This window comes from Schistocerca nitens, chromosome 1 (genome assembly GCF_023898315.1).
Source record: "Schistocerca nitens isolate TAMUIC-IGC-003100 chromosome 1, iqSchNite1.1, whole genome shotgun sequence".
In the NCBI taxonomy this organism is placed as follows: Eukaryota; Metazoa; Arthropoda; class Insecta; order Orthoptera; family Acrididae; genus Schistocerca; species Schistocerca nitens.
In genome coordinates this window covers 395,749,382-395,776,054 of record NC_064614.1, presented here as the reverse complement: position 1 = coordinate 395,776,054, position 26,673 = coordinate 395,749,382, and the positions used below count along the sequence as shown (strand labels likewise).

The following is a 26,673-nucleotide window of genomic DNA, read 5'->3' as shown; positions in this document are numbered from 1 at the left end:
TTGTACTGTCCTAAGCGCTACAGAAAACACGCTGAACTCCAGATTAAAAAAGAAGAAGTAGTGCAGCTTCCACCAAATCGCTGGGGTGAACTTCGAAGCTTATATCCTCTGCAGTCTAAATCAGTACTAACTCCGAGTTGATGAACCGTTGTCCCCGCCTCAACTTTTGACGGAGGGCTCGAATAAAGTGTAATAGTCGCGCTGTGTATCTTGTGTATGTCTCGCGAGTGCTGTGCAGTATTGTTTGCAATGACGCGGCGGACAGCTGTGTAGCGAAGGTGATGTGCCCGAGGATGTCAGTGGAGAAGACTTTGCGGCTCGTGATGCTGCCATCCCTGTTGCTGTTTTTGGTGGCACCTGGAATGTCTCTAGCTGCCGCCCCTTCTAAAGGTAGGCTTGGAAGACCACGTGCTACTCTGTACGGATGGCGTCCGTTCAGATCCTCCACGGACGGAAAAGCCAATCTAAACTGTTGTTCTGTGTTCAGCTATAATAATTCGTAACATCGAAAATGTCGACAAATTTACATGTAATTGTTAGGACGACTCTTAAAAGTGAGTAACCTTCCGAAATACACAGACAACCGAAACGTTAACGCAACGTAGGGAAATATGTGTGCTGCACTGCTTCAATAGCGTCGTTCCCCTGACGAAGGAAATCGGCATTTTTAACTTACCTTGCTGTTCAACCTACTCCATGGTGTACGTAACTTCCAAGGTGTAATCTGAATGGCAAAATCTGTCTACATATAAAAATTTGGTGACAATGAGCGAAACAGCCAGTCATAACGTTTCTGTTTACAGGATAAATACCGCGTCTTTCACTCTGAAATAATGAAGGTCAGTCTTCCACAGGTATCTTCCGTCTACCCGCGACGTGTTAATTCAACATAAATTTTATTATCAGCAACACGAAATCCAGTGCCGGATGGTTTTCCAGACTTCCCCATGTATTACGGCTGCACGATCTAATACGTGTCTCCTGTATTCAAAAGAAATAACCAGTGCCATACGTATTCGTAACATGGAGCGGTAAGTGAAATTAGTGAGGAAGTTCCTCCCGTAACACTTTATTTTCAAACATCGACTGGCGAAGTAGTCATCTAACGGTTCGATCATGGCCTGCGCGTGTGGTACGAAACTATGTATGCTTCGTATCTTTAATTGCCCCGTTTTGTCGACAAAGAATATTGTTGTTTCCGTTAGTAATTAAGAAATTTATTTATCTTCAGAACTGCGAAACAACACTTTATTAATAACCAACAGCCTTCCACATGTTTTCCCCAATGTGTTAACGATGTCTTTAGTAATCATTTCTTATTTAGTTAGGATCAATAATCACTCCAAAAATTATCACATTATCGGTTACAGAAAGTCGTTATCTCCGACAGATGTAATATGAACGTTTACAAACGTTTCTCCTAAAGCTGGATGTTTACACAACCGTAGATAGCAGTGACCTGCTTTAAAACGGTAGCGTAAGAGTTTTTGTGGTAGCTATCGATCTTGACTATAAATGTTTTCACTGAAGACGAAGTTGGTAACATGACTTTTAATGACCCTCTCAGGCCCTGTATATCTGCGATGTTTCAATTGAATGTGTGTATAATTGGCAACATGACATCGAATGCTGAAAAACAGCTTCATACAGGAGTCTTTATACACTACTGTCTCTAGGTGAAGGTACCGATCGTGCTTCTGCACGTTTTCCGATTTCATGTGACGATCTTCCGCTAAGCATTTGACTCGGTCTTTTAAAACGGGTACTGATCTGAAGCTTTAGCGACTTCGCTCATCAGCAAGCATAGAGAATCTCTAAGTTATTACCTTTAATACAAAATAATCCAACGAACAGCTATACTTCATAGTTCTTCCTAAAACTACTACGCACGTGGCAGTAGGAGACAGATGCCACATCAAACGCAAATAAGCACAGGAGCATCGCCTTGTAACTTTCGCGTGTAGTTATTAAATTACGTCATGGCTATAGAGAAACAACTCTTTCTCGTTGGTTTATAATTCAAATGGCTCTCAGCACTATGGGACTTAACATCTGAGGTCATCAGTCCCCTAGAACTACTTAAACCTAACAAACGTAAAGACATCACACATATCCATGCCTGAGGCAGGATTCGAACCTGCGACCGTAGCAGTCGCGTCGTTCCGGACTCAAGCGCCTAGAACCTCTCGGCCACCGCGGCCGGCGGTTTTTAATTCCGGCCACCTATGAAGTCTATTCTAGAGTGAAGTACGGTATTCTAAGCACAACAGTTTAAGCTCAATTTCTCGTGATATATTTATGTAAATGATCATTTTTACAGATCTCATCCTCTTGTCTGAAAGTAATATGTTGGTCTTAACTAATACGTACTCCAGAGGTTGAGAAATGGTTCAGGTGGCTCTGTGCACTATAGGACTTAACATCTGAGGTCATCAGTCCCGTAGAACTTAGAACTACTTAAACCTAACTAACCTAAGGACAGCACACACATCCATGCCCGAGGCAGGATTTGAATCTGCGACCGCAGCAGTCGCGGGGTTCCGGACTGAAGCGCCTAGAACCGCACGGCCACCGCGGCCGGCTGTACTCCAGAGGGATTTGTGGAATAACCAAGGATACAGTTTGGCGAACGCGTGATACATATTTGTGCTGTAGCTTAGTCACTGTATTCGGTTTAATTAAGAGTGACCACGACGTGTTACCTATTCCCATACGACCTACGAAATTTGTCGCAAATTAAGTACATCCGTATTTTGCCCAGTCTTCTTATTACGTGTCTGAAAGCGAATGGTTTAAGAGTTTCGTGTTTAGAGTAACGTTTCGTGGCTGGGGTACGCACTCACTACGCTGTCGTGTAGAATTTTTTAAAGGCTATCACGGTCGCCTTTGGCTGTAAGTACTATTTAATCATGTCCGCCCCCCGGTAGCTGAGTGGTCGCCGGCACGGTAGCTCAGCGTGTTCGGTCAGAGGGTTAGCTGCCCTCTGTAATGAAAAAACTGAGTTAATGGACCAACGACTAACTGAAACGGGTGTCTTGCGACGTCCGCCCCGAGCAGATGCACCGAAGACTGTCAATCCTAAGGGCCCGGGTTCGATTCCCGGCTAGGTTGGAGACTTTCTCCGCTCTGGGACTGGGTGTTGTGTTGTCCTAATCATCATCATTTCATCCCCATCGACGCGCAAGTCGCCGAAGTGGCGTCAAATCGAAAGACGCCCCAGGCGAGCGGCCTACCCGACGAGAGGCCCTCGTCACACGCCATTATTATTATTATTATTATTACTATTTATTCATACCATCCACTACTGTAATTTTGGCCGTGTGCTTATTATCAAGGAAGGTACTGCGAACATTTATATGTACTATATTGTAACAAATAAGCCCTCGGTCACAAATATTAAGTCAAAATTGACCTGGTTTCGACGCTACTATGAGCGTCGTCTTCAGAATTAGACTAACTGTGGGACTGATGACCTCAGAAGTTAAGTCCCATAGTGCTCAGAGCCATTTGAACCATTAGACTAACTGTACTAAAACATTAGGTATATAGTACATTAATAAAATTAAAGTTTGTACTGACTCGAAAGATGCAGTACTTACAAGTCACATATTGAAAAAGATCTCAGCCGGAAAGGCGACGTCATGAACACTTGGGAGATGGCGAGCCGCTAAGGGCTGCTCGTACTGTGGACAAGGGTTGCAACAAGACTGAGCTCATAGTAGCGTCGAAACCAGGTCAATTTTGACTTAATATTTGTGACCGAGGGCTTATTTGTTACAATATAATTCTGACACGGTCACTGAACCTTAGAGCTATGTTCAAAATTTATATGTACTCTGGAACTTGAGTGTTTGACAGAGGATTCATAGAACCACTTTCATACTAAGGTCCAAATGGCTCTGAGCACTATGGGACTTAGCATCTGAGGTCATGAGTCCCCTAGAACTTAGAACTACTTAAACCTAACTAACCTAAGGACATCACAAACATCCATGCCCGAGGCAGGATTCGAACCTGCGACCGTAGCGGTCTCGCCGTTCCAGACTGTCGCGCCTAGAACCGCTCCGCCACACCGGCCGGCCTCATACTAAGGATGATGGATGATACTTCTCGAGAAGGAAGTATGAAGTGACAATTTCTGCGGAAAGTTCCAGAGAACAGTAAAGTGCCGATGGGGATTTTTGGAATTTGTTGTCGATTTAGCACGCTTCTGGTAGGGAAGGCCAGTAGCGGCGTGTGCTCGTGTCCAGGTAGCGTGTATAGCTGGCAGCGTCGCGCCGCAGCAGCCCCTGGTTTTTGTGCGCACCTCCGAAAATGCAGCGCGGGCCGGCGTGCGTCAGCGGCAGAGCGTGACGGCGGGCCAGAGGCGTGACAACAGCGCACGGCGCGGCCCGCTCACACCGGCTGCGGGCCCACGCGGGAGCTGGTGCCGCCGCCTCCTATCTTCTGGACAGCTGGGATGCTGTAGGCGCTGGCCACAAACTGTGCCGGGCGGGACTCAAAACTAGGTTCGTTTGAGCAGTTAGCAGACAGCGCCAGACAACAGGCTGTACTGCGCATGCGCAGCTACGATGACGTAGGCGGTCCGTGCTTGTGCTTGCTCTGCTCATACACTTTTCCCGTCGCATTTCTGGTGGATTTTTGTGCATGGTGCGGCATTACGTGACCATGTGCAGCCATGCGGCATGTTGTTGAGAGGACATACAGTGTTGTACTTAGAGCAATTGTTTTATCATATCCCATCCAGATAAACTACACATAAGGAAGCAGTTCTTGGCAAAATATCATTTCAAAATTAGACTCCACAGCTCGAAGTACCATAACATTTTGCTATGGGGTGACTTGGACAGATTTTTTTAATTCGTTCTCTGCAATATCGTTACGTAGCATTTCCAACAGGTTTACATCTACACAGCATTGCAAAAAGCTAGTAGGGTGGAAAACAAATTTCTTGAAAAAAAAAAAAAAAAGAAAGAAAATGAAAGCAGTTCCTTGTGTAGCTTACACCGGAATAAAGGACAATAAATTTCATGACTATTTCAAAATGTGTAAAAAATTAACAAGGTTGTCTGTGAGGCAAAGAAACTGTACAACTGACAGTTTATATTCTACTGTAGCAATAAATATGAAGCCATGTGGGGAGTTAAAACGATAAAACACGGTATCCTGCCAGTCTACAATTTAGCATAGAATGGTATTTTATAAATTTAAGACGTAAACACAAATTAAGAAATAACTTCAGACCTAGAGGAAGTACTAGACAAGTGCCTTGTGATCGAAAAACACTTTCACAGAGGGCAGATTTGTAAAATTCTGCTACAGCTGTCATTATATTTGAAACGCTCTAACTGCACATTTCTATGTCCAGATGCACCCTGAAGTACCTGATATTCAGCTTTTCATGTGCTCTTCGTGATACTAATTTTCTTGGAGGTCCAGTACTGTATTCTCATGTCTAGTTCTTTATTATGATGTAATGACATTCGTCCCAGAAAATGAAAATTTGCACTTGAAATTGAACGAAGTTGAAAGTAGCCAATAGTGCGGAATGAAACACTTCGTTTCAAATAAACTAGCTGCCTCAGCGGAAAAAAAATTAATAGAAGCAAATTTCTCTATAAAACAGACAGAAATAGCTTCATTAAGACATTAATGGTTGATTGCTAATAACGTTGAAATAATATAAAATCTGAAACTACTAACCTATTTTGGTCTTTCATGGTTATGAGAATGTATGTTAATTCACTTGATGGCTCCTGGCCACAGAAATCTGTTTTGATTTCATTTGACGTGGGAGCTGTAAACGAAGAGACCAGCAATATTACGAAGACACGAAACATATACACGGGTCACGTGGGGAAGGACCCCGCCACTATAACTCAGCTTGCTCTGCGCATGCGCGAAACTGGCAGCTTGGGTGCGCCGGAAAAAATTTTCCGGGTAACATCTGGTTACTTACTGCTACTGCTCATACGGCAAACAGCCACGCTTCAGGTAGCCAGAAGCGGGAGGAAGGCACTGCTCATACGCGAATTCAGTTCTGCGCATGCGCACGAGCCCGCTGGCAAGTGGTTATACGAACCTACTAAGAACCCTGCATTCCGCGACCAATGGTTCTACCGAGTGAACTATTCAGGCACGACTCACGATTTACTCCCGCCAGTACACCTGTCCTACTTTCCGAACTTAACAGAAGTTCTCCTGATTACCTCTTGGAAGGCAGGGTGTTAGGGTGAAATGCCTCAGTCACAGCCCAAGGAATTTCCAGAGCGAATTACTCTGCGGTGGAGACCAGGAATTATTTCCAAGACAAACTAGAGGGTCAACAACATTGAATAAACAGGAGTTTGAAAAATGAAGAGGTGATTATTGGCAGGTTTTTGTGTTTATTTATTTACAACATGCTCCATTACAATATCGCGTGCGTGTGTGTGCGCGTGGAGTGCAGTGTAATGTTCGTGTCGTATGATGGAGGTGAGAGGGTGAAACCTTGACCTCCCCCTCCGACGGACAAATCACCAAGAACAGTGCCATATTCCCTCATGAAATACTGCGGAAAGGTTTCGTATTTAAACCAGGACATTGGCGCAAAGTCTGGTGATCAGGACTTTACACCAACACCTTCCTTTGCCGACCAAAATTTTTTCCACCGCCAGGATTCGAACTGACTTACAGCCGGGTTGAATGCCACTGCACAAGCGCGTCTTAGTAGTATCGGCTTTTTTTCTTTCTTCGAAATAGTTCGTTGCGTTTGGTCTGGGCGGACGTCACAAGACATCCGTTGACGTTGATCGTTGGTTCCTTGACTCAGTTTTTTTTTTATTACAGAGAGCACGCAGCCCTCTGACCGAACACGCTGAGCTACCGTGCCGGCGGCTAGAAGACAGTAGTGGGAGATTGTAACGGTTTGGAACTGAAATGGTAGAACTTAGATAGAGGGGCTTAAATAGCGTCTCAGAAAAACTGTCTGTCCATCACTATTGTTCTGTTCATTGCAGAAAATGTCCGCTCTGTTTGAGCACTTGATGCGCTGTTTTCAGTGGTTTGTTGTTATTCTGCTGTATCTAACGCTAGCAGTTATTTTGTGTTGACAGCGTAACATGAAACACACTTAATGTAGCTTATAGTTATTGGTGTTGTTTACCATTGTGATGGATGTGTTGAAGAACCTATTTTGTTGACACACACACAAATAAGCTACGAATGCAATTACCTGTCCCTGATTGTGGCGTTGACATGTCCAGAGATACCACATTACAAACATGCTAGAGTCAAATACACCGAAGCGCCACAGAAACTGGCGTACGCATGCGTATCCAAATCGAGAGATATGTAAACACGCAGAATACGGCGCTGCGTTCGGCAACGCCTGTATAAGACAACAAGTGTCTGGCGCAGTTGTTAGATTGGTTACTGCTGCTACAATGGTAGGTTCTCAAGATTTAAGTGAGATTGAACGTGGTGTTATAGTCGGCGCACGAGCGATAGGAAACAGCATCTCCGACGTAGTGATGAAGCGGAAATTTTCCTGTACGACCATTTCAGAAGTGTACCGTGATTATCAGGAATCCGGTAAAACATCAAATCTCCGAGATCGCTGCGGCCAGAGAAAGATCCTGCAAGAATGGGACCAACGACCACTGAAGAGAATCGTTCAAAGTGGCAGAAGTGCAACCCTTCGGCAAATTGCCGCAGGTGTCAATGCTTGGCCATCAACAAGTGTCAACGTGCGAACCCTTTCAACGGAACATTATCGATGTAGGTTTTCGGAGCCGAAGGCTCACTCGTGTACCCTCAGTGACTGCATTATACAAAGCTTTACGCCTCGCCTGGGCTCGTCAGCACCAACATTGGACTGTTGATGACTGGAAACATGTTGCCTGGCCAGACGAGTCTCCTTTCAAATTGTATTGAGCGGATGGACATGTACGGATATGGTGACTACCTCATGAATCCATGGACCCTGCATGTCAACCGGGGACTGTTAAGCAGGTGGAGGCTCTGTAGTGGTGTGGAGAGTGTGCAGTTCGAATGATGTGAGACCCCTGATATGTCAAGATACGATCTGACAGGTGACACGTACCTAGGTATCCTGTCTGGATCCAATCATGTCCTTTATGCTTTCCGATCGACGTGGGCAATTCCAGCAGGACAATTGGACACTTCAGACGTCCAGAATTACTACAGAGTTGCTCCAGGAACACTCTTCTGAGTTTAAACGCTTCCGCTGGCCACCATACTGCCCAGACATGAACATTATTGAGCATATCTGGGATGCAACGTGCTGTTCAAAAGAGATCTCCACCCGCTCGTACTCTTACGGATTTATGGACAGCCCTGCAGGATTCATGGTGTCAGTTCCCTCCATCACGTGTTGCAGCACTTCCGCATGCTCGTGGGGTCCTTACACGATATTAGGCAGGTGTTACCAGTTTCTTTGGGTCTTCAGTGTGTATAATAACTAAAGGATGATTTTAGCGGGAAGTTCATCATCGAGCGCATTAGCTCAGGAGTAGTGACGTATGACCTGTACTCGGTGGGCAGGCAAACTTGGCGTTCTGGCCCAGACAGGCCACAGGTGACTGACCGACCACCTATCATCCTACGCTGGTGCATACGATATACCGGAGTATGAGATCAGCACACCACTCTTCCGGTCGTTGCCAGCTTTCTTGATCTTGGAGCCGCCACTTCTCAATCTGTAGCTTCTCAATTGGCTCCGCGAGGGCGAGTGCACACTGTTCCAGTCCTCCCAACAAGGAAAAATCCCTGTCAGTACCAGGGATCGAACCCAGATCTTCTGCATAGCAGCCATACACGCTGACAACAGAGCAATGGAGGCGGACGTACTTCGTAAGAGTAGGCTTCAAATCCTAGACTGCCCATCTAGATTTAGGCTGGCTTCAGTTTCTGTGAATCACTTCAGCTGTATCCTCCGAGACCATGACTGAATTCCTTTACGTCCTGTTGGCAATGAGACGATAATGATTGCAGTCCCCATGGAAATTAGCTTACCTCACTCCCGAGATGGATGGAGAAGGTTGTTTGGGCGCACGACGGCAAGGTCTTCAGCGCCCGCTCAGTAACAGATTGAGACGGGTGTCTCACTCCCGAGAGACAGAACGTCTCTAAAACAGAAGGAAAGAGCACTTCTATCGCTTTTTTAGTTTAATTTTTCTAAGCATTGCGGCTCCATAGAAGAGAGGGATTCAAGATAATTACTATTCGGAATTTGAAGCCATTTTGACTAATTTTCGACCGTGACTGTCTAAAGAAATATGTAAAGGTTTTTTTAAATTACCGCTACCAGTCACAGACTTTGTCAACTATTATATTACTTATTTATTTAGCGACATGTTTCGAGGGTTAAACCTCATCTTCAGGCTAAATGGCATTACAAAAACAACTTTACAATAAGGTTCAAAAAATGGTTCAAATGGCTCTGAGCACTATGGGACTCAACTGCTGTGGTCATAAGTCTCCTAGAACTTAGAACTACTTAAACCTAACTAACCTAAGGACACCACACAACACCCAGCCATCACGAGGCAGACAAAATCCCTGACCCCGCCGGGAATCGAACCCGGGAACCCGTGCGTGGGAAGCGAGAACGCTACCGCACGACCACGAGATGCGGGCTTTACAATAAGGTCATACTGATGTTACATAGTCTTTTCGTAAATACTGTGGTCATCCTGTGGAAGAAGAGAAAACTTAATAAGAGCCGATGTCACTTTGGAAGCTGGACTGATGTTTGCACGAAAATGCCACGCCAGAAGAACAAAGTGAGTGACCGGTACAACACATTTTCGTGCAAACATCAGTCCAGCTTCCAAAGTGACATCGCCTCTTATTAAGTTTTCTCTTCTTCCACAGGATGACCACAGCATTTACGAAAAGACTATGTAATATCAGTATGACCTTATTGTAAAGTTGTTTTGTAATGCCATTTAGTCTGAAGATGAGGTTAAACCTTCGAAACATGTCGCTAAATAAATAAGTAATATAATAGTTGACAAAGTTTGTGGCTTGTAGCGGTAATTTAAAAAAAAAAACCTTTACATAATTACTATTCGGACACCCATTATAGCAGGATTATTTCTCTTTCCTCTGTAGTTGTAATCCTACGGGTGTCACTCAGACGTCATAAATAACTACCGAATAATTTCATGAATCGCTTGGCTTACGGCGTGACGAATAAATGAATGAAATTCTTTTTGTATCTGGAGAGACTGGAACTAATTACACGCTGGAAGGTGCGTGTGAAACAGTTTTTTACTCAAGGGGTTTACGTGTGTCAGTTACAGCGACAGGACCGCTACGGTCTTCTGCTCCACAGCGGCATTGCTGGTTTCAGCTGGCACTATTCCACCCATTGCATTCAGATACTTCCTCCAGTATTTGTGGACCACCAGGTACTTATAGAATGTATTCCTTTCAATGAACTAGTTGGTAACTTGTCCCCAACATCTAAACTTTCATTCTTTCTCACATGGTTGTACAGTCTTGTATGTTTCTATCAAAATATCGTGGTGGACTAGATGAGTCACAGACGGATGACATGAAGAACAAGCCACTCACAGAGGGATCACGTCCATTGAAGTTCTGTGATCAAGAAATGAAATTCAAGTCGATGACTGCTTCACTTTAAATTAATCATGATCATTAAAGTAGTTGTTCACAGAAGGAAAGACGTTCCACAGTACTAGATATGAAAATAATTCAGTTTTTTTCGTTCGAGCTTGAACGTAGGTAGTAATATTGAACATGCTGAACAATATTAGATTAGAACGTCGTAGTATTATTATGTTGTTGTGGTCTTCAGTCCTGAGACTGGTTTGATGCAGCTCTCCATACTACTCTATCCTGTGCAAGCTTCTTCATCTCCCAGTACCTATTGCAACCTACATGCTTAGTGTATTTATCTCTTGGTCTCCCTCTACGATTTTTACCCTCCACGCTGCCCTCTAAATACTAAATTGGTGATCCCTTGATGCCTCAGAACATGTCCTACCAACCGATCCCTTCTTCTAGTCAAGTTATGCCACAAACTTCTCTTCTCCCCAGTCCTATTCAATACTTTCTCATTAGTTATGTGATCTACCCATCTAATCTTCAGCATTCTTCTGTAGCACCACATTTCGAAAGCTTCTATTCTCTTCTTGTCCAAACTATTTATCGTCTTTTTTTCATTTCCATACATGGCTACACTCCATACAAATACTTTCAAAAACCACTTCATGACACATACATCTATACTCGATGTTAACAATTTTCTCTTCTTCATAAAAGCTTTCCTTGCCATTGCCAGTCTACATTTTATGTCCTCTCTACTTCGACCATCATTAGTTATTTTGCTCCCCAAATAGCAAAACTCCTTTACTACTTTAAGTGTCTCATTTCCTAATCTAATTCCCTTAGCATCACCCGACTTAATTCGACTACATTCCATTATCCTCGTTTTGCTTTAGTTGATGTTCATCTTATATCCTCCTTTCAAGACCATGTCCATTCCCTTTAGCTGCTCTTTCAGGTCCTTTGCTGTCTCTGACAGAATTACAATGTCATCGGCGAACCACAAAGTTTTTATTTCTTCTCCGTGGATTTTAATACCTAATCCGAATTTTTCTTTTGTTTCCTTCACTGCTTGCTCAATATACAGATTGAATAACATCGGGGAGAGGCTACAACCCCGTCTCACACCCTTCCCAACCAGTGCTAGATAGAATTTGGGAAGTGTATTATGAATCCGGAGACCACCCAGAAAGTAATCCGATCAGTTATGTCTGTTCAGGAAGGGTGGCGTCGAAAAGGCTCCTGAGATGAGAGGGGGCAAGAGTGATCATTTCTTCCTACTGCATATCACACGAGCATCTGGACATTCTCATTACCCGCCGTTCTCGGCATTGACTGGAGGAAGGTATGCGCACAAAACTTGTGTGTCACAAATCGGCAGTAGAGGAGAGCTGCAAGTTGCACTGCAAGTACGAACTTCTACAGATGACGCCATTTAGCGAAAGGTGACGCACCCCAAGAGCGTCAGTGGTGTTCGCATTAGGGTGTACTGTGGAAAACTAATTTAACGCAGACTTAACGACCGCTGTGGGTCACCGTCTGGGTCTGCCGAGTTCTGTTGGCAAGCGGGGTGCACTCAGCCCTTGTGAGGCAAACTGAGGAGCTACTTGGTTCAGAAGTAGCGGCACCGGTCACGGAAACTGAAAACGGCCGGGAGAGTGGTGTTCTGACCACATGTCCCTCCATATCCGCATACGGTGACGACGAAGGACCGAGGATGACACGGCGGCCGGTGGGTACCGTTGGCCCTTCAAGGTCTGTTCGGACGTTGTTTGTTTGTTGTTTATTACGATCGCTAATCTTAGTATCGCAGAAGTGCCACCATAGATTCCAGTGGCATCATGGATTTCGGGAGCCATATGGAGTGGCAGTGGATCATCTTGAGTGACTACTCCTGCTTTTACCTCGACAAGGCGAATATGGCGTCCGTATGCAGGTAAAGGGACAGAGCCGGTGCGAATTCTTAGTAGTCACATATCCCAGCAGTCTTGTCGAATGATTTCTCGTGATGCAGCTTGTTTCCCCCTCCGCCCTCCTCCTTCAGCGTCTTTTCAAGCTCAGTATTTCATGGAAGTACGCTTTTCATCAAATCGCATAGCAGCATCTTGTTTTTGTAGCGCTAGAAGTATTTCTACCGCAAAACCCAATTTACAATTTTTTTCGTTGCTGATGACGTCTTGTTATAGTATAGCTCGTTCGTTGCGTGTTTGGTTTCTTCCTTATTAATTTTTTATGGCAGTGTATGCAAACGAGTTTCAGGGTTAATACTCTGGCAGACAAAAAATGAAAAAAATCTAGAAGATTTGGTCAGGTGCCAGTATAACTTCTTACACGTGCAGACCATCGGCGGGTATGGAAATGATTAAGCTGTAGTTCTCTGTGACAGGTGGAATAGCCATCAGAGTGCGTTAGTGTTTTTCGTTTTTAATGTTGTTACCAAGTCTGCTGGGGTATAACCTAAAAGTGGCCTGGACATAGTCTGATGTTTTATTTTTTTTTTTTTTCTTCTTCCAATTTCTTGGTCTTTCGAGCCGTGCCCATTCAGCCTTCTCAATAGCAATGTCAGTTACGACGATACGAAAGCAAGGACAACACAAAACCCAGTCCACGATTGAAGAAAATCTCTGAGCCGGCCAGGAATAGAACCTGGGCACATCAGATGTTGATTGACCACTGTGAAGGACATGGACATGCCGCATGCTCGTACCAGACAGCGTTATTATATCTGAGTTTGAAAGGGGCCTCGTGGTGGGTCCCCATTTTGCCGGTTGGTCGAATCGTGCAGTATTCAGATTTGTGGGGCATTCGGATGTGAGAGTGGCCCGATCATGGAAAATACCGGGTGATCAAAAAGTCAGTATAAATTTGAAAACTGAATAAATCACGGAATAATGTAGATAGAGAGGTACAAATTGACACACATGAGGTTTTATTAGAACAAGAAAAAAAAATACAAAAGTTCAAAAAATGTCCGACAGATTGCGCTTCATCTGATCAGAATAGCAATAATTAGCATAACAAAGTAAGACAAAGCAAAGATGATGTTCTTTACAGGAAATGCTCAATATGTCCGCCATCATTCCTCAACAATAGCTGTAGTCGAGGAATAATGTTGTGAACAGCACTGTAAAGCATGTAAGGAGTTATGGTGAGGCATTGGCATCGGATGTTGTCTTTCAGCATCCCTAGAGATGTCGGTCGATCACGATACACTTGCGACTTCAGGTAACCCCAAAGGCAATAATCGCACGGGCTGAAGTCTGGGGACCTGGGAGGCCAAGCATGACGAAAGTGGCGGCTGAGCACACGATTATCACCAAACGACGCGCGCAAGAGATCTTTCACGCGCCTAGCAATATGGGGTGATTTTTTTGGTTCTAATAAAACTCCATGTCATTCCAGGCATGTGTGTCAATTTGTACCTCTCAATCTACATTATTCCGTGGTTTATTAACTTTTCAAATTTATACTGACTTTTTGATCACCCGGTACATGGGAACGTGAGTGCAGACATACTCGTCGTCAAGGGTCCGGTCGAACGCGTATGACCACGACAAAGGATCTCCTTTACAACTAGGGCTGCCATCCGAGAACAAACGATGGACTTCTTGCAACATTCTCTGTCAGTCCGTACCATTTGTAGAGCTAGCGGCAGCTGAACTGGGGAGTTACCGTCCCATACACAGGCTGCCCCTAACACCCCACACAAACAGCTACCTTTAGAGTGGTGCCATGACTGGGAAGCACGAACTGTTGACGAATAGCATCGCATTGTGGTCAGCTATGAATCGCGGTTCTGCACTATCATGGACGACCATTCTCGAGGAATATGACAGCAACCTGGGGAGATGTCCCATTCGTCCATTGTTCTGGAGAGGCACAGCGGTGTTACTCCTGGCGTCACGCTTGAGGGAGGCATTGGGTATGAACACAGGTCATAGCTAGTAGTGACAAAAAGAAATCTGATGACACAACTGTATGTCACGCGAAAAGGGAGAGAGAGTGCCACTGATATGATACACGAATTAAAACAGTTTCTTTGCTGCGGCAGGACCTCCTCATGGAATTTGAGTCACCAACTTTGTCCTCAAGAGTTTTCAAAATATATTTTTGGCGCCCATCTACATAGGGAGAAACGATCATCATAATAAAATAAGAGAAATCAGAGCTCGTAGGGACAGATTTAAGTTTTCGTTTTTCCCGCGCGCTATTGGAGAATGGAACGGTAGAGAAAGTAGCTTAAAGGTCGTTCGATGAACCGTCTGTCAGGAACTTAACCGAGAATTACAGAGTAATGATATAGACGTAGATGCTAAGCGCTCACGAGTTCCGTATCATGTGTCAGTTCTGTGGTGGAATGTCTCGACAACAAAGGCCACATGTCTCTGTGAACTGTCTGCGTAATGTTGCGGCACTCCTGTTGTCAACACGATCCCTAGATCCGTTCTTGATAGAAATGAAATGATCACGTGGCGTTGTTGGCCGGGAGGCCCCTACCGGAGAAGTTCGGTGACGCCGTATTGGGAGACTTGTGCGTCGGTGATGATGAGGAAAGCACAACACCCAGTCCACTAGGGAGAAAATTTCCAACCCGGCCGGGATTTGAAGCCGGGCCCGCTGTATTGTAGGCAAATACGTTACCACTCACCTTTTATTTTTAATTATTTTTTTACAAGGGAACCACTTTTTTGTCAGGAGTGAGGGATTTTTTATTATTTTTTTTATTAAGGAAGGTAGGAGAAACAGAAACCTTTATTATTCACAAAATAAACATAGTATGTCCTGACATATGATAACTGTCCTGGAAGGAACCTCACTGCCGTCCTACCATGCAGCATGAAATAACAACAAAATCAAAGTGGAGCCATCTCCGGCACCCTAAAGAAAAGTATTTATAGATATGAAAACAAAATTGGAAGTACATCCATTTGCTAAGTGTGCAAGCGTTAGTATCTCCTAGGTCGCATACTCGCATAGTGTTCTTAGTCGATCACATTACTTGGTCGGTTTCACAACAACAGCACCGCCGCTCATCTTTGCGCACCCGGCACACCCCAAGTATATGGCGGGTCCGCAAAAACCGTTACTAGGAAATTGGCATACCAATCCTTGTACTTTTGTAGTCGTAATAGTTTTGTGTGTCCATCTTGCAAGTATTGCCAATAATCCAGGACGTTCAGTGCGTTCGTACGTGTGTTTCTATAGGTGTAATGGACCGTCATACCTGTGATCCACGCCACTGAGTTCGTCTTATGACGCGGAAAATGCGTTTCCTCTGGACAAAATACTATGTCAGAAGAGACTGCTGTATAGATAGTGCGCCGCATGAACGCTATTATCTTTCTTGCGAGAGTCCAGACAGCCAACGCCTCGCTGCAAACCAACCGATGGTCGTCCGTATCCAGCACGCCGCATTGCTGACACAAGGGCGAATCCGCCAAATGTATTGCGTACTCTTTATCATTCGTAGGGTATTTTCGGTTGACGACAATGTACCATGTTCATCTGACTGTTGTAGGTAGGTGGGGGTGGTGGACCGTGCGCCACACCACGTGCCAATTAACAGCTGGATGTTTTCGTTCCACCCTATTCCGGGCGATCTGTCGAAGAAGCAGATGGTACATGCCCTTCGATGTCGACTGTCGGGTGGTCGGTAAACGCCCTCGAACGTAATGTGTTCCACGATGAACGTGCGCACATACGTTAAAGGGGGCGATATATGGCCGACACTGACTGGAGGAAGATGCGATGTTGGTACTAGTTCTTCGATGATCGTCCCCGTAACGAGTGATTCCTGTTGCGCCACCGTTTGAGCATAGTATTAATATACATGGCACGTGCCTTCTCGTGCACGTTCACTATACCAACGCCCCCCTCTTGCGCTGGGAGGGTAAGCGTGTTGTACTGTACCTTAAAGAGTTGTCCCAGGCATACATAGTATGCAAAAGCCGCCAGAATCCTCATAGCCATCGTGCGCGTCAAGGGGAGAAGGTGTGCCAGGTGGCACATCATGGGCGCGAGATAAAGGTTGACGAGTAACACTCGCTGCAGCATATCCATCGACCGTAGGGCGTTTAGTCGTACCGCCGTGCGGACTCTTGAGTAACAGCCTTCGATAGTTGTCCGCAGCATTCCCGCTGTCTCTTTATGAAAGGTGATACCCAAACAGCGGAGGGTTTGCACCGCAGGTAAGGGTCCTTCCGTTCCTGGTTGTAGTCCACGCCCCACATGCATGAATTGTGATTTTCGGTACACCTAAAGCAGGCGGACGTTCTTAATAGAAAATGCGAGTGACCAGCTCGGACGTGAAGTGGTTCAAATGGCTCTGAGCACTATGGGACTTAACGGCTGAGGTCATCAGTCCCCTAGAACTTAGAACTACTTAAACCTAACTAACCTAAGGACATCACACACATCCATGCCCGAGGCAGGATTGGAACCTGCGACAGTAGCGGTCGCGCGGTTCCAGACTGTATCGCCTAGAACCTCTCGGCCACTCCGGCCGGCGCTCGGACGTCAACTCTGCGCCAGTGCCAATATCCAGGATGTTGAGAACCAGACAGTTGTTGGTCAGCTTGCCTCAGAAGAGGATACAACGGCTTTATGACACACTACCCAACCTTTTCTCACGCAGTGTGTATAGGAGTTTGACAAGGCACAAGAGTGGCCGGATAGTATGCTGGGGAAGCAGAGGTGAATGATAGCGGCACATTGTAATTCTGCGCCTGCTGGCGGCTGCAAGAGGAAGCCGTGACCATGATGTGTAACAAGAGCGCAGTGGCCGCCGCCTCTGGGCTGGCTGGCGGCGCATCGTTTTTCCGGTGCGGCGTGGCGTTGCATTCCTGGGCCGGTTCTGCGCACGGCGAAAGGCCGCTCGGACGGGCACCGGCGGCGGCCGGCGCAGTTGCAGTAGAGCGCCTCTTCTTGCTCTCTTGGGTGGCAGTGACTGGAGTCAGGCACGAATCCAAGCGGAGGGACGTGCGTAATGAGCCCCTGTACTAACCACTGACGGAGACAAATTATGATTACGCACTGTGTGCTAAAGTTTAAGTAGAGAGTAATTTTCCCGTTATGTGTCATAGTCAAATAACAAAGCTCGACCAAACTTGGACCATACATAGAAATAACCGCTACAGTATAGTAAGCACCGTAAGTGACAGAAATACACAACGAGGCAAACAGAAATGACACTTTTACTCAAAGAGAATTATTAGTTGAAGCCACCATGATATATGATGGTCCCCTGGAAATTTAGGCGGGAAATGGTTCTTAGTAGAGTACGTGATCACCAGCTCTGCAATGTGCTCCCATACTGGTTCACAAGATAGGTGAGGATTTCTCGTGCCAGGGCGTTCCAGTCCACCTCCAGCGCGGGTCACATGTGCTGGGTGGACACTGGTGCATGTGGGCGTGCCGCAGTACTCTTCCCCAACGTATCCCACAAGAGCTCTATTAAAGAAGTCAGGGGAACGGGAAGGCCAGTCCATTCGCTGAATATCCGTCCGTGCCAAGAGCTCCCCCTGCTCAGTTCGACGCGGTCGCGCACTGTCGTCCATAAAAATGAAGTCAGGGCCGAATGCTACGGAAAAGATGCAAACAGGGGAGGAGTACAGTGGCACCGTAACGTTGGCTGCTGAGAGTATCGTGTTCAAAGATATGGAGGTCAGTACGCTCTGGGAACATCAGGCCTTCCGATATCTTAACGCCTAGATCATGTTCGAAAAGGTACCCACTTCCCGCCATATGAGGGCCCAGGTATTATGTTGTGGGGCGGAATAAGGCCTATCGGCTTGCTGACCGCCACATCTTTGAACACGGTAGACACTGCGAAACGTTGTACCCTTTCCCCACGTGCGTCTTTTCAGGGGTTCATTCGGACCTGACTTCATTTTTATGGATGACAGTGCGCGACCACAGCGAGCTGAGCAGGTGGAGGAATCCCTGGAACGAGAGGGTATTCCGCGGGTGGACTGGCGTTCCCGTTCCCCCTACTGAAATCCCATCGAGCACGTCTGGGATTCGTTGGAGAGGCGTATTGCAGCACATCGGCATGAAGCGACGACCATCCAGCAGCAGTGAACCGCGCTGGTGGTGGAATAAAACGCTCTACCAAAACGACACCTAACCGACGTTGTGGGCATCATGGGAGCAGATTGCAGAGCATACATTGCCGTCCGTGGTCATCACACACTGTATTAAGAACTATGTACTGCCTTTTGTCTGTCAAGGGGACCATTATAAATCGCGGTGACTGCAGTTTAATTATTGTTTGTGAGTAAAAGTGTCATTTCTGCTTCGCCTTGTGCATTTTGAACCGTGATTTTACGTTCAAAACCTTTTCTTAAGAATTTACTTTATTTGCTAACGATTCATCAAGAACATTAACACATTTAATCACACTATCTAAGCTTGGAAGTAGTTGCCAGTGGGTAACTGATGAAAACAAATTACATTTCTTTCAACAAATGGAAATTTTATTACTAAAAGCCCCCCTCCCCTTTTTGTAAACAGATTTAAAAATTACAATCAGAAAGCACCCTGAAAATATCAAGTTACAATTTTATTCAGAGGCAGAAAGAACATATATTGACAGTATGAGCTTTCGGGCTGAGAACCTTGCCGCTGCCTTTCGACACGGCCGTAGTCACGACCGCTCACAACAACCTCTGAAAGACTACACTGCTGCAAATCTGCAACACACCAGATTACTTTAAACTAAAAATTTTAACAACTCACACAAACACATAAACTATGCACCCCGTAGGAGGGATGGAAATGGTACAAAACACTAAAATTTAAAAAATTAACTTGCCACCGAAGATGCAACTTGATAAAAGAAAACCTCTTACGGTGGAAGGGTGGCAACTTTATATACTAAAATGACCATTTAAATAAAAACCAATGAAATGCAGTCTTACATAAAATATACAAACATGCTCTACATTACACATATACCTCCTCTCAAGATGATAGGTGAGATAAAAACATATCTCGGGAATTCGGCCGTTACACTTCAAGCAATAACTTCGTTAACACCGAATCCGACAAACATGACAGAGGCAGCTATTAACGTACGGCAGACCGACACACAGACAAACACACACTAACCTCCTAACAAATGCGGACGGGAGACAGAAGAGCAAGCTGGGGACGAGAGACTGACCAAGAAAACAAGTAGAATTTAAGAAGTAAATGAAACAACATATCTTCAGTCACTTAACTTCTAATAAACTGCGATGTCTGGCGAAGACCTGGCGCAGCATCCCAAAAACGCTCGCCCGAACCGTCCGCTGCCAGCCGCTTCAACGGATGCAGGAAGGCGCGCCGATCTCCCGTCTCACGGCGTCGCAGCTCGCACCGGCCAGACCGATGTGGGTTGACTCCTGTTGCTCTCGTGTCGGCCGCGAAGCCACTACCCCTCGCTATACGCCGCGGCCCACTGGACTCACGTGGCGGCCTCACATGCGCCGACGCTCAAGACGGACAAGTCACCTTGTGTCTCAGTGCGCGACCGACCAACCGGTCGAGCCAACCGCCGATGATCATTGCCTGAACAAACTCGAGCAGACTGGCGGCCTAACATATAACTAGAACTCCGGACGACAGACAGACTGCCCCACACTGAACCGGCTGACCAACTGACTAGACTCATCTCTAGCGAGCTCATAGCGCCCCTTAAATGCACGTGAATAGGCTACCTTTCCCCTTTTCCCACCAGAGGGAGACGCCAAAGCTGCGATTACCACAGCGGCGCCACCGCCAGAAACGGAGGGCGACTGCTTCACACTACGCGCTGCGGCGCGCTCTTCAAAACAGCAATTCTTACCACGGTTCACATTTATTTCAGTTATTTTCTGCAGTAGTACGAGGCGTGTTTTTTAAGTAAGTACCGTTTTGAAATTTACAAAAGACGTGCTAAGATATCTCAATACTTTTATTTTTACTTGAAAGTCTGTACCTTAATCTACGCTTTTGACACCATTACAGTCTGATTCTTCCTTGTTTACGTAGTGTATTGAGTGTTTAAGATCCATCCGATGATCGTGAGTCCCGCCGACCGTGAAGTACGGGCTGCTATAAGATTTCTTAGTGCTAAAGGCCTAAAAGCGATCGATATTCATCGTGAGATCTGTGCAGTTTACGGAGAAAACATTATAAGTGATGGAATGGTAAGAAAGTGGGTGACAGCATTTAAAGATGACCGCACAAATGTGCATGATGAACAACGGAGTGGGCGTCCTTCGGTCGTTAATGAAAATTTGGTGCAGAAAGTGGAAAATAAGATGAGAGAAAACAGATGCTTTGCGATTTCCTCCTTGTGGGATGGCTGGCTCTGAGCACTATGGGACTTAACATCTGTGGTCATCAGTCCCCCTTGCGGGATGACTTTTCTAATGTTTCTCGTAGTGTTTTGTGTTGCATTGTGACCGACCACTTGAATTACCGAAAATTGTCCGCACGTTGCGTGCCGAAAATATTGACAGATGTGCACAAAACCAAACGTTTAGACAGTGCATCGACTTTCCTTCAGCGGTACCACAACGACAGTGATGATTTCTTAAGCCAAATTGTTACAATCCATTAGAAGTTGAGCAGGGACATCGTTTTGCTGCAAGACAATGTCCGTCCTCATGTGGCTAATGAGACCACAGATCTAATCACATCTTTTCGGTGGGAAACTCTAGAATCTAGATCATCTTCCGTACAGTCCCGATCTTGCGCCCAGTGACTACCATCTGTTCCTGCACTTGAAGAAACACCTGGGCGGTCAGCGTCTTCAAGACGATGACAAAGTCAAAACAGTGGTGATGCAGTGGTTAACAAGTCAGGCGGCAGACTTCTATGTCGAGAGTATTAAAAAACTGGTAGAACGTTATGACAAGTGCCTCAGTATTGACGGAAATTATGTAGAAAAGTAGATTAAAGTACAGGCTTTCATGTAAAAATAAAATTATTGAGATATCTTAGCAAGTCTTTTTTTAATTTCAAAACGGTGCTTACTTAAAAAACACGCCTCGTAGTTCTATCTATGTATGGTCCAAGTTTGTTTTTGCTGGCGACACATTATGCGAATCGTTCCAAAGTTTTGCACACCTTTGTATTACACCATTTTATGTGTTTTATATTGTAATTATTAAAATCCGAGGCATGTGTGGAGTATTAAATGTGGCGGCGACGGCAAATTACATATAGGGCGGGGCGGGTAGGGAGGGAGTCAAAAACAGTGACCGTCCCGGAACCGAACCGTGGATCCACGCCTGTCTGGAGGCCACTTTTTGCACGATGTCGAGTATGGAGACGGGTTCGATTCATGAAGGCAACGAGCGGCTGTCTGCGCATCGTGAAAATTGCGTTATTTATGTTTTAATTGATTGTGTGTCAGGTTTCTGAAATGGTAATGCAGATTTAGCCCCCTATTTGCCCAGGTGGATGTGACAAACCGTACTCGCAGTGGCCATTGTGGCAGACCTACGGAGTTAATCCAGCCATCGAATTCGATCGTGACTCTCCCCGCCCCTCTCCCACGTTGCTGTTGTGGTCTTCAATCCAGAGAGTTGTTTGATGCAGCTCTCCGTGCTACTCTATCCTCTGCAAGCGTCTTCATCTCCCAGTACCTACTGCAACCTTCATCCTTCTGAATCTCTTTATTCTGTTCATCTCTTGGTCTCCCTCTATGATTTTTACCCTCCACGCTGCCCTCCAATACTAAACTGGTGATCCCTTAATGCCTCAGAATATGTCCTACCAAGCGATCCCTTCTTCTGGTCAAGTTGTGCCACAAATTTCTCTTCTCCCCAATTCTATTCAATACCTCCTCATTAGTTATGTCATCTAACCATCTAATCTTCAGCATTCTTCTGTAGCACCACATTTCGAAAGCTTCTATTCTCTGCTTGTCTAAACTATTTATCATCCATGTTTCACTTCCATACATGGCTACACTCCATACAAATACTTTCAGAAACGACTTCCTGAGACTTAATTAAATCTATACTCGCTGTTAACAAATTTCTCTTCTTCAGAAACGCTTTCCTTGCCATTGCCAGTCTACATTTTATATCCTCTCTAATTCGACCATCATCAGTTATTTTGCTCCCCAAATAGCAAAACTTCTTTACTACTTTAAGTGTCTCATTTCCTAATCTAATTCCCTCAGCATCACCCGACTTAATTCGACTATATTGTATTATTCTCGTTTTGCTTTTGTTGATGTTCATCTTATATCCTCCTTTCAAGACACTGTCCGTTCCGTTCAACTGGTCTTCCAAGCCCTTTGCTGTCTCTGACAGAATTACAATGTCGTCGGCGAACCTCAAAGTTTTTATTTCTTCTCCATGGTTTTTAATACCTACTTCGAATTTTTCTTTTGTTTCCTTTACTGCTTGCTCAATAAACATATAGAATAACATCGGGGAGAGGCTACAACCCTGTCTCATCCCTTCCCAACCATGCTTCCCACTCATGCCCCTCTACTCTTATAACTGCCATCTGGTTTCTGTACAAATTGTAAATAGTGTTTCGCCCCCTTGTATTTTACCCCGGCCACCTTCAGAATTTGAAAGAGAGTATTCCAATCAACATTGTCAAAAGCTTTCTCTAAGTCTACAATGCTAGAAACGTAGGTTTGCCTTTCCTTAATCTTTCTTCTAAGATAAGTCGTAGGGTCAGTATTGCCTCACGTGTTCCAACATTTCTACGGAATCCAAACTGATCTTCCCCGAGGTCGGCTTCTGCCAGTTTTTCCATTCGTCTGTAACTTATTAAACTGATAGTTCGGTAATTTTCACATCTGTCAACACCTGCTTTCTTTGGGATTGGAATTATTATATTCTTCTTGAAGTCTGAGGGTATTTCGCCTGTCTCATACATCTTGGTCGCCATATGGTAGAGTTTTGTCAGGACTGGCTCCCCCAAGGCTATCAGTAGTTCTAATGGAATGTTGTCTACTCCCGGGGCCTTGTTTCTACTTTGGTCTTTCAGTGCTCTGTCAAACTCTTCACGCAGTATCATATCTCCCATTTCATCTTCATCTACCTCCTTTTCTATTTCCATAATATTGTCCTCAAGAACATCGCCCCCATACGAGCACACAAATCCGAAAATACCTTCTGTCCAGTGGAAAATTCGTGATTTCATGCATCGACGATTTTGGCAACCCTCGTTCCTCATGTAAGCGTAATTTGGTTCAAAATGGTTCAAGTGGCTCTGAGCACTATGCGACTTAACTTCTGAGGTCATCAGTCCCCTAGAACTTAGAAATAATTAAACCTAACTAACCTAAGGACATCACACACATCCATGCCCGAGGCAGGATTCGAACCTCCGACCGTAGCGGTCGTTCGGCTCCAGACTGTAGCGCCTAGAACCGCACGGCCACACCGGCCGGCAAGCGTAATTTGTTTGGCTTGAGAATTGGAGGGCTCCCAGCAGGTGCAGCTCGCAGAACACGATCGCTTCGGCGTAGGTAATGGGGCGTAAAAGTAACTTTGACCTCGTCGGGGGGTGGGGGGGAGGCGGAGCGGAAGCGCAGGGCTGGGATCCCCCGGAAGCGGTGGCCACCCCCGCACCTCTGCGCGGCACGCCACGCCACGCTTCCGCCGCCGACGGACGCCATTGTTCCACACGACAGCGGCGGCCCCGGTAGAGCGCGAGTGGCGACAGCTGCCGCTCCACTGTCGCGCCGAGTTGCCGCTCTCTGCGAACACAGCGTGCCTCTGGGGAGGCTTATAATTAACGACACAATATTGCAGACTTGTCACACACACACACAATCTACGAATTGCGTCTTTGATTCGTATATACGAGGTGCTTTCTTTCCGAAAGCTACAATAAATTTTTGTTTTACGTGGTTGAATAGAAACATCATTAGGCACACACAAGTGCCCCATTCGTTGGGCCTATCTTTAATGCACCTTAGTGGAAGCAATAACGCAATCAGCCACATTTTATATAGCGTTCGGAAATTCCCGTTACAAACTTCTAGGACTTGTAAGAGGGGAGTGACTACATACGAGGGTAATCCCAAAAGTAAGGTCTCCTATTTTTTTTATAAGTATATAGACCAGTTTACTTCTACAATGGTTTACATCAGTTTACAGCTTGATCATTTAGATATTTTTCGACAATCACCATTTCTGTCGATGCATTTTTGTAGACGCTGTGGATGTTCTTGTATGCCCATGTCATACCAGCTCGTCGCCACGCTGTTTAGTAAGTCGTCGTCGGGGCTGAATCGCTTTCCGGCCTAATGTTCTTTTAACCTAGGGAACAGGTGATAGTCACTGGACGCCAAGTGAGGACTGTAGGGTGGGTGTGTGATTATGTTCCACTGAAACTGATGCAGGAGAGCAACGGTTTGCCGTGCGATGTGTGGGCGAGCGTTGTCTTAGAGAATGTGTACGCGTTGTCATAGAGAATGTGTACGCCCTTGCTCATCATTCCTCTTCTCCGGTTCTGAATTGACCGTTTGAGTTTTTTCAGAGTCTCACAGTACCTGTCAGCGTTAATTGTGGTTCCAGCGATTCAGCTCCGACGACGAGGTGAAAGACGAGGTTCATAACTTTCTGAACAGCATGGCGGCGAGCTGGTATGACATGGGCATACAAAAACTGCCACAGCGCCTACAAAAATGCATCGCCAGAAATAGTGATTTTGTCGAAAAATAGCTAAGTGCTCAAGCTTTACATTGATGTAAACCATTGTAGAAATAAACAGGTCTAAGTACCTATAAAAAAATAGGAGACCTTACTTTTGGGATTACCCTCGTATTATTTTGAACAGGAATCCTTGGTACAGGCGTTCCAAAACATGTTTTCTAGGTAGGTATCCAACAGCGTAGTCGTGGTGGGGGTGCTTACTTGGAATGGGTTGATGTCATCTGACGTCTGTCCGAGGCCCACGAGGAAGACAGGCCAGTATTACGAGTGCCAGCAGCCTTCTCGGACGGGGAGCGAGTAACTTTCAGACGAGTTTCAGATGTGTGTGAAATCTTAGGGGACTTGACTGCTAAGGTCCATCAGTCCCTAAGCTTTCACACTACATAACCTAAATTATCCTAAGGACAAACACAGACACCCATGCCCGAGTGAGGACTCGAACCTCCGCCGTGACCAGCCGCACAGTCCATGACTGCGGCACCCAGACCGCTCGGCTAATCCCGCGCGGCTCAGACGAGTTTAACAATTCTTCACTGCGCATTTAAATGCATGCAAGATGTCGAGAGCAAACGACAAAGTTAAAACCTTTTCAATTACATTTTTGTTTCCCTTCGGCCCGCCACGGAACAGAGCGTCCGCAAAGTGTGGCGCACAAGCCGAATAGTGTGGCGTCACACTTTCATTGCAGGACCCGTATTTCTCGTGGGCCCTGATGCCTATCCTACCTCTCTGACCTGATTCCAGTTTCATTCACGTGTCTGTGAGCGTTAGAGCAATATGGTTAGCGTAACACGCCGACATGATCCAGCTGAATGGCGAAACTCACGGTAATGGAAGAGCTTCTCGTCGCCCTTATCAAGACCGTCTCCACAACACCCGACTACATCGCATACCCTTTTCGCCACAATTACGTAACGGCTTCGAGGCAGGCGTACCTTAACCGTCAGCAGGCGCCACTGTGCTGCTCTGAGGAGACGCCGCACACCCGAAGTGGAAGAGGCCGTACTGCACCACACTGAAGAGAAACCCTCAACGAGTACGCGAGCATTTTCTTTGCTTATTAATGAGCGTACCTGTAAAGCAACTGATGTACTGGGCTACGCCTAGTAAATTGTTTGTTAAAGTGTTCGCTTTACCAACATGTTTTCAAGTGCTTCGGTTTCTATTCAAAATATTATGTACTCACTCACATCTACAAGTCGTAGAAGTTTGTAACGGAATTTCCGAACATTTACTGCTTCAGTACCTTTTTACTAAAATATTACCAACTACCAAAATCAATGACCATTAAAGTTTGCGTCGAATGACTACTTAAATGTCACAATCAGTGCAGCCGTTTGGCTGACCTCAAACAGTCAACATCTACGTGATTACTCTGGTATTCACAATAAAGTGCCTGGCAGAGGGTTCAATGAACCACCTTCAAGCTGTCTCTCTACCG

At 45.6% G+C, this 26,673-nt stretch overlaps 1 protein-coding gene across 1 annotated transcript in view; it reads left to right on the top strand.

Moving 5' to 3' along the window:
- The first annotated feature begins 340 nt into the window (after nucleotides 1–340).
- Nucleotides 341–26,673, top strand: part of LOC126249469 (protein sidekick) — a 452,637-nt gene continuing 426,304 nt past the window's right edge. Inside the window, exon 1 of the mRNA XM_049951126.1 lies at nucleotides 341–390. Coding sequence (XP_049807083.1) covers nucleotides 363–390 — 28 coding nt within the window. The 5' untranslated portion in view covers nucleotides 341–362. The remainder of the gene's footprint in view (nucleotides 391–26,673) is intronic.